The 9,761-nt window shown below is 26.1% G+C and overlaps 1 protein-coding gene across 1 annotated transcript; it reads left to right on the plus strand.

Annotated features, from left to right (window-relative positions):
* Positions 1-8,128: 8,128 nt before the first annotated feature.
* Positions 8,129-9,225, plus strand: LOC137807534 (uncharacterized). The gene is made up of 2 exons (XM_068608219.2): positions 8,129-8,444; positions 8,576-9,225. Exons 1-2 carry the CDS (start codon positions 8,273-8,275, stop codon positions 8,803-8,805), a joined length of 402 nt encoding a protein of 133 aa, XP_068464320.1. The 5' UTR covers positions 8,129-8,272; the 3' UTR covers positions 8,806-9,225.
* Positions 9,226-9,761: the final 536 nt, after the last annotated feature.

Here is a 9,761-nt window from a genome sequence, read left to right on the forward strand (position 1 = left end):
AAAAGAAGATAAGTAGTAGATGTGACAAACTTAGTGAATAATAAAGATCAAATTCAAGTTATAATAGATAATATAAAATCAATTCATTAATCTATTTTTAAAAATTCAATATATTGACGATAAAATTGATAATTTTTTTTATCTTATTTGCCACTAATATTTTTTTCATAAATAAATGTTTAATATATAATAATATCATCATGTTACTACAAATATAACATATATATATTAAAACAAATTTCCAGCATTTTCGTATAAATTTCTTTTATCAATAAATACTAGTTGGTCTGATGTGCACTGTCATGTTTTTTTTTTTATCAGCAAACACTCTCATGTAATTCATAACAAACACATAACATAATAATAGGATAAACTAGTCCTAAAGAATTAACCAATCAAATCTTCAATATATAATAAATGTATCTTCAATATATAATAAATGTTATAAATGTTAGAATATATTTTGTTTTATAAAGTAACTTTTTTTTTATAAAGTTTTCGTGTTAGGCATCACTATGCAACTTGACATCTCAGCTAAGCTGACACCTCAAGTAACAACAATCATCTACCATCGCATGAAAAAATATTATTAAAAAAAGAAAAAAAGAAAGAAAATACAAAAATATGGAGGGACTAGACCAAAACCCATATGTTAACACAAACAATACATATTTTCTTGGCGCGTAAAACGTCGGGGTTTGTTTTATAAAGTAACTTACACAATGATTTAATCATTGTCTATCAAAGTTATAAAATAATTATACAAAATAATATTTATAAAATATTATAATCTTAAAAAAAATTGAATTTGATCATTTAGAAGTAGTATTTGAGATATATTTCACATAATATATAAATTAAATTATTCATATGAAAATTCTATGATTACATGGTTGGAACTCTTACAATTTTTTTCTTTGTATATATTATTTGAGTTATCACTAAAACTTAAATATCATATTCGTATATTCTATAATTAAGTACTCACATTATAGTTGTATTAGTGATTGATTAAGATGTAATTTTTTCATGTTTATTCGTTAACACATCACAAAATTCCTTTCAAATCATAATCATATAATGATTTCATTACTCACAATTTTTATAATTTGTTCATCTAGCATCCCATAAACACCCTTTAACGTATATTTTGTTGAAAAAATCATAACTAATTCTTTCTTATTGATGTTGATACAAAATAAACACTTGCAAAAACAATAAGCAACAAAAAGAAAATAAAGTAAAATAAAATAATGACACCAATGATTTGTAATGTAAAAAAATCTCCTCTACTTGAGAAGTAAAAACCCACGCCCACGGGACTTAATTCCAAAAATGTCTCCATTATGAAAATATGATTACAATATTTGTTTCTCTCACTCTATGAAGATAAACTTAATCTCATGAGATCTAGTCCAAAAAATGTCTCTAACTATGATTTATAATATCACACTATCGTATATGTCAATTCTCTCATGATGTTCTTCTCACTAACTTGCATTTATCTTTCTAACAGGTTCTCTTTGTATAGTATATATATAGAGAGAAGGAGAGAATATTGACTTCTTCATAAAAAAAATAAAGAATAATTAATGTTTGTCACATTTTCAATATACTTTGAAAATATTATTTCAACTTTCTAAGATGAATTTCATAGTCTTCAAGAGAGATATAATTCCAAGACTTTGGAATGACCATTCATTTCTGTAGGTTGAATTTCATAGTTTTAAAGAGATATATAATTCCAAGACTTTGGAATGACCATTATCAAAATTCATTGGTCATGATCTCTCATTAAATTAAGAAAAGATTCCTAACACATTTATATATATATATATAAACACTCAATTAAATTATACAATACAATTGTTATAACCTTGAAACTAATTAATATAATTAATAATGACTTTATTTGAAATAGGGGTGGTCATGGATAAATTTGAAAACAAAATGTGTACACCAAATCACAATTATAAAAGAAAATTCCATATATATATATATATATAAATAATAATTTAATTATATTTTATATATTTGACACATCCAAATTTATGTGCACTAAAAAAAATGACACCTCCAAATTTATTATCACTTTTTAATTTATTTTTGGAAAACAATTATTCCTTATACAATCTATCAAAAATAATAATACAACCTTATTATATATATAATTACGGAGACTTATAAAAATGGCTGAATTGATTAGTTTTAATTAATATTTTCATAAATTTAGACTTTAGTTCATCGATACCAAAAAATTAAAGTATATGATTGGTAGTTATATTTAATAATATTATGCATAATCAATACATCATTTTCAACCAATACAAATTATTTATATTGGTAATGACAAAATAAATGTATTCACATTCATGATAAATGAGTGAACGTCTCATTTCACAGTAAAGTAATAATAAGAACAATAGTTAATATATGTGAAAGTTGGCATATATTTGGTATACATAAAATTATTCCTTTTAAGTTAAAATTAGTATACAAGCTGAAAAATAGTTTTCATTATAATAATAGTTCTAAATTTATGTATAAATACTAATTTTTGAAAATTTTTTTATCTTTGTTTTATCTTTGAAATATTTATAAAGACCTTGAGAGTAGTCATGTGGTATTTTTCACACAAGATTCGACTTTTAAAAGAATAGAGATTTTAAATTAAAAAATTATATTTAAATATAAGCTTTAATTTAAACTATTTAAATTCATTTACAAAATCTTGTCATTTTTCTAAAACTCTTCGTTCACATTTTTTTCTATCTTCTCTCTATGTTTGTTATAAGACATTCACCTTTTTTTTTTCTCTTATTAAAAGGCACAACTTAAGAGACCACTTAACTAGAACAATTTAATCCAATTTGATTTTTGTTTTTTAATTTTCTGAATGCAAGTTTTAACTTTTTTTAACATTGTTTAGCTTTAGGATTAACTTTAAGGAGCAAAGGATAATAGATAAGAGAAGTCAGTTTTTTATTTATTTTAAATTTGTGAATTGTTGGAATTGTGTTTTTCTCTCTTATAAATTGAATGTGAGTACTACAGGTGGAAAAAAAAAATCTTTTATAGATGATTACAAGTTGATGAAATTTAAATTTTGCATGTACTATTAATTGGAATTATTCTATGAAAAACTTGATTCCTGGTGAGATGATATTGTTAATTTGATAAATGTGAGTTTTGATGGGAAAAAAATATTTGGATATGTATAGCATGAAGAAGTAAACTTTAAGCCTAACTTAACCTCATAAAATCAGTTTATGATGTGAGGTTTGTATCCATTTATAAAAAATGAAATATGAAATGTCTCAATTTATAAAAAATGAAGTCAGTTTTTTTTTATTTTAAATTTGTGAATTGTTGGAATTGTGTTATTCTCTCTTATAAATTGAATGTGAGTACTACAGGTGGAAAAAAAAAATCTTTTATAGATGATTACAAGTTGATGAAATTTAAATTTTGCATGTACTATTAATTGGAATTATTCTATGAAAAACTTGATTACTGGTGCGATGAAATTGTTAATTTGATAAATGTGAGTTTTGATGGGAAAAAAATGATTTGGATATGCATAGCATGAAGAAGTAAACTTTAAGTCTAACTTAACCTCATAAAATCAGCTTATGATGTGAGGTTTGTATCCATTTATAAAAAATGAAATGTCTCAATTTATAAAAAATGAAATGTTTCAATCTCTAATCGATGTGTAATCTCTCCTTACACCGAGAGTGAAAGTTCGTGCGTGTGACAATATATTATGGGTGGTCCGATAACGACCCGTAGTGAGTGGTCCGATAAGTCCATCAAACACTCGCTACAATATGTTCGAAAATAACTCCAATATCATATTATGAAATAGAACAAAGATGAACAAAAAAAGAAAAAGAAATATTTTTTCTATTTTATTTTCCTTCTTCGTCAAAGAAAAAGTCTAAATATATAAAAAGTTAACTTATGTTTAGTTACAATTAAGTTGTTTAATGGAATGCTACTTAGTAATTGATCTAGTTGAAATTTTGTGTATATTAAATTTTATAATCATTAATGAAAGGAAATATATAAGCTACCTTACTTCTAAATGAGTTAAATGAAAATTTTAATTGTGAAAAGTCAGAATGATGTTTCTTTATAAATACTATTGATGAGGTGTAAGGAACTATCATGACTACTTGTGAATTATCATGCAATTTGATAGAATCAAGACATTCTTAAGAATAATTTATTAATATGTATATTATATAAGTTGTTGAATAAGAAATTTAAGTTAAAATTCTTTAAATTTTTTGGATTAAAATAAAATCACAAATATTATTGATAGACTAATATACACTTGTGTGGTTGATTACATAACTATACATAATGATAACATTAATTTTTATGTTTGACTTAACAACTAAAATATTTTAACTTCTAAAATACTGGTGTCTATTAATACTAGTTTACCTGTATTTTATAATTATGATTATTGTAATGGCATCTATTTATTTAATTTATTCCAATATTTAAAATATTTTGGATATTACAGGGTTTCGTATTTATTGAAGGGAATAACATTGAGTTGTAGATGTTAATAAGTTACTACAAATTATACTCAATAGATGATAATAATAATAGTAGGTGAGGAAAACCAGGGAAAAGGATTGTAGAGAATGCTTCTGATAAAGAATGTCATAATTTGAATATTTCAACAAACAATATAATTCAATTTATTAGTAAAAAATATTTATAAATGATAATATATATATATATAACTAACTTGTCTATCCTACTTAACCTTGTTCACTTTTTTTAAGGTAGGAAATATAATATACTTTTAAAATGAAATGAAACTTAATTAGTGAAATCTTACATGAGCTAAGTCCATAATAAAAGAACCCAAGTTTAATTAATATTTAAAATTTAAAGTCTATGAATGTAGTATGATGTAACTGCTTCTGGAATCATATATAAAGTATCCATTAAAAAATGCTATAAACCCATTAAATATGACTTTTGAAAACAAAACTGTGGGCCCATTGGAGTAGACTATGGGCCCAGTGGGATTAGACTTATGGGCCTGATATACACGTCATGGATGACAGAAGCTTGGTTTATTGGACAAGATTCTACACTCTCCACCCCTTATTTACAATACATGGTGCTTTCCTTTGCTTTTTCCCATTTCCTTTTCTTCATCTTTACTCTCTCTTTCTTTTCTTCATATGATAATGACATGTATATAAATTTTAAGTTGTTTGATGTACAAGATGGAATAAAATAATTATTATATTTTATTATTTATTCTATCAACATAATATAATATAGTAAATTTATTTTATTATACGCTTTAATGTACTTGTTATTTAAAAAAAACTGTTGGGTCAGATTCAATAAGATCAGTTTTTTTCTTTATAAATAGTGTTGACCTATATATTTAAATTAATGATGAAGTTTATATAACTTGTTTGTATTTTTAAGGAAAAAATAACTGTATAAAAATATAATTTTGGATATTACTGATTTATATAAAAAAATTGATAATTTGTATTTAACATATTATTTATACATGTTTATAATTATTGTGGCACACAAATTTAAATTATATTATCCATTGTTTTATATGCTAGATAAGATTATAATTTATTTTTGTTTTTATTATATTTTCATCGTATTATGTTATATTCTCTTATTCTGTTATATAATCATTAAATAAATTTTATATTTGTTTTATGTGTCGGTTTTCAAATGTTGAGGAAATTAAAGACATGGTATCCTTTTTCGGTAAAAAGTAGATTTTTAATAAACTAATAACACAATTAGATAAATTCATTTAATAAAATAAAATAAAATAGAAAGTAGATTTTGGAAGCAAAATTGCTTCTTATAATCAGTTTTATGTTTTATTTTCCAGTTCTCCTTTTTAACCATCACTATTAAACAAACAAAGAGATCTTAAATTAAAACTGAAATGTTGGTATTAGATGAGTAGTCTTGGGTAAATTTAGTTTCTTCAATAACTTCTTACATACACTTCTTTTATTAATTCAACTTTTCAATATTAATTTAATGATATGCATATTAATTTTGAGAAATCAGATATCTATAATTATAATTTTTGTATATCATCTAAACGTTTACAATATAAAATTTTATTAGAATATAGTGTTGTAATAGTTTAGTAAAAAAAAGATTGTAATTGTGTGGCTTTTCCAAAATAGAAAAACGTGAATATAAATTTGAATATATAACAATATAATTATTTTAATTTAATATAAAATAAGTATTTAAAATTAAGTGTTGTATAGTTTTGTGTACATTTTAAGAAAACAACAAATGGAAAATGAAAACGAGATTGGGACAATGTGGTGAAGAAAATAAATGAAAGCACGAACTGTCTCGTTAGGTTGCTAAACTCAGGAAAATTTATTATATAAAAAACTATTTTATATAAAAAAAGTGAGAGATGCAATAATATACACTTCTAAATATATAAAACTAAAAGATATTTCTGTTGGGTGTTGTATAGCTTTAAGAATTAAGATTAAAAATAATTTAAATACAATTTTTTCTTTAAGATATTTTTAAAAATAAAATCATAATAAAATTTCAAAATTTAAAAGATACAACATTTCAAATATACTAATTAACTTTAATAAATTTGAGGTAAAAAAATGTAACCATTCAAAAAAATTGTATTTCTTTTATATAATAAACATTCTTGATATAAGATTGAAATTTATAAGGAAATTTGTAAGAATGATGTTAATAAAGAAATGTATTTTAATGCGTCTGTATTTTAAAAAATATATACATCTTCCTTAAATAAATCAATAGATTATGAACACGTGCGCTAATAATATTCATGTAAGCATACAACTAATAATATGACTTATTATTTAAGAGGTTGTTAGTAGTTAAATAAATTGTAACATTACTCTTGTTATTTATTCTATTTTTCATTTGTACACATTACATTTAAAAAATGAAATAAATTTTGCAATTATTAAGATCAAAATACTATTAAAACTATATTCTAATCTATAGCGCACGATCTTAATGGAAAGATGATTGTTTGGTGTTTTTGTTACAACTGTTTAGACAATTTCTTCACAAATACTAAAAATTAAATAAAAAAGTATTTTTTATATATAATTTAGTTTATGAATAAATTAAAAGTTATGTAAAAGAATATTATGAAATAATTTATACATAAATCAACTCTAATCGTTGTTTATTTTTTCTAAAACTACTTTTACTAATCCAAACATGTAGAATGGAGTGAGACCATTTAAATAGTTAAAACGAAATAGAGACAAGGATCTGGGATCTGTGAAATTAAAATTGAATGTTTAATGAAGCTGAGACAATTTATCAATTGTGAAAGGAATCTTGAGTGGTCTTATATTCTAACATCCAATAATTACGATGTAGCTTATTATCCATTTCTAAAAGGAGTGTGCCACTGAATTCTGTGGGTATTACTGTGCATCACATCATTTGATTGCAAATTGCAAAACCACATCAATCCTAATAGCCCTTTCCTCTTCCTCTTTCCTTTTTCCTTCTCTTCTTCCTTCTTCATAATCAAACCTTATTTTCACTACTTTTAACAAACCATTTATCCAATATTCCTGTATAAACATTCTTCTAATTAATCAATCACTTTAAATTTTATCAAAATGTTTTTCAATTTTACCTTTCTGAACAAATATGCAGAGTCTCTCCTCCCAGACCCAAAACTTATACATGTTACTATTTTGACTACAAAGATGATATATACTTTCTTATTTCATATATTTTGAACATATTATGAAGTATTTCCTATTTCAACACCAACTTTTATTTTTCTAAAATATCGTTACTAAATAATAAAATTAAAATTAAATATTTTTAAATTAAAAAATAAATAAGATAATTAAACGAGATGTTATAAGGAACCAGCAACACAAAGTTGCGATGAATACGACAGTAAACAGATAAAGAAGCAGCAATAGGACATGACCGTGTCCCTCATATTTGACTGCCATTTTGCTTTGTTTAATATTAATAGTTAATAATAATACACAGTGCTCGTTTTTATTTTATTTAAAATATTATTACAAGAATATCATAATATATTATAGTAATTATCGCTGGCAACTGCTGCTGCACTTATACTTCACCCATTACTATATAAAATTGGTCATCCCCACAAACAAGAACTTCTCATTCCTCATTCTCCACTTCCTCACAACAACCCATTCATTCATCCAAACCCAAAACTTCTCTTTCCTTTCTTTCACCCATGTGTTCAATGATAAGCGCGCAAGGGGTGGCGGTCGCCACCGCCATGGCGGTCTCCGGCACAGTCATCCTCCTCGCTCTCCGCCTGCAGAAATCTTTTCCGCCTCCTCACTTCGCCGTTCAAGAAATCCCTCCTTCTCCGCCGCCGGTTCTGCGATCTTGCATATCCAACGGTGGGTCCCGCCTCGCTCTGTTTCTCCACGCTAACACATTCACAAACACACGCCTAAAAACCTGTCTTTTGTTTTTGCACTGCTATCTTTTGCTGACACAGTTGTTGTGGCCTTGTGGGGTTCTTGTGCAGCTGGGAAGAAGAGCAAGAAGAAGAAGATTAAACGCGTGCACTTCGCGGAGGACGTGGTTGAGTCCTGCAGAGACGGACAAGAGTTCAGGAACCGAATCTCCCGATCGAAGAGGGCTCAGAAGAGTTTCAACGAGGAAATGAAGGTTGGAGAAATGCCCACGAACAGGGTAGCTCTGTATAATGGAATTCTTAGGGATCGGGTGGCCCAGCGATTGGCCTACTCTTGTTGATTTTGGTTTTTCTGTGACTGGAGTGAATATTCTGTGATTATGCTTCTCTCTTTTCTTTTTTATAACAACTAGTGTAGAAGCTGCTGCGGGAGGGTCCCCCACAAACCCTCACGGTTGCTCTCTTCGATGAGGTGATTGGACACAGGGTGTAGTGCCTTGTGAATCGTGAAGAGGATTTTATTCATATTTTTGGATAATTTTCTTCTGCCCCCTCTGCACATTAATTTCTGCTCCTCACATCCATTTCTCTGCAGATTCTACTCATTTTTCTTGTAAATAGAACTAGTTTTTTTTTTTTTTATAAATTCCAATTGCAAGACTTTGTTTTTTAGCTTTTATTTAATGATCACTTTCCTGTTAGAGAACAATTCTTTTGTGTTAACTTTGAAAGTAAAGAAAGAACTGTGTGGTTTTTATTGATGGAGTGCAGTTCCTTGAACTTTCTGTTTTTCTCCTTCATATCTCTGCCATGCTTGGGATAATTTTACCAAATGTTGTGCTTTTTATTCGTCGAGATATTAACGCCTTCTTAAAATTAAAGTATTAAATTAAGTTATTTAATTAAAATATAAATTAAATTATTTATTAAAAAATTAATAAAAGTAGTTGCTGAATGAGAATATAAATTTTAAAGAGTGTGAAAGTACCATCTCTCTTGTTGTAACCTGAAAATGATCATAGGCAAAACAGAGTTGCCTTTCTTTCTCCACAAGCAAGCATGAAGACAACGCATTACTTAATTTAAGAACTGACATTGACCTAACCTCATAAACGTCACTTAAACAAATTCTCATATTCACCTCATGATAATATTAAATCTAACAAACAGTCCATTACTTCCCCAATTTGAAAGTTGATGATCTACCAAACACACCTCCCTCACGCCCCAAAAAAATAAATCCGAGACACAAATTTGCCCGATTTTTGAAGGTTGAATTTACTCCTTTTCTTTTTAT

Source organism: Phaseolus vulgaris, chromosome 3 (assembly GCF_051622355.1).
Source record: "Phaseolus vulgaris cultivar YP4 chromosome 3, ASM5162235v1, whole genome shotgun sequence".
NCBI lineage: Eukaryota > Viridiplantae > Streptophyta > Magnoliopsida > Fabales > Fabaceae > Phaseolus > Phaseolus vulgaris.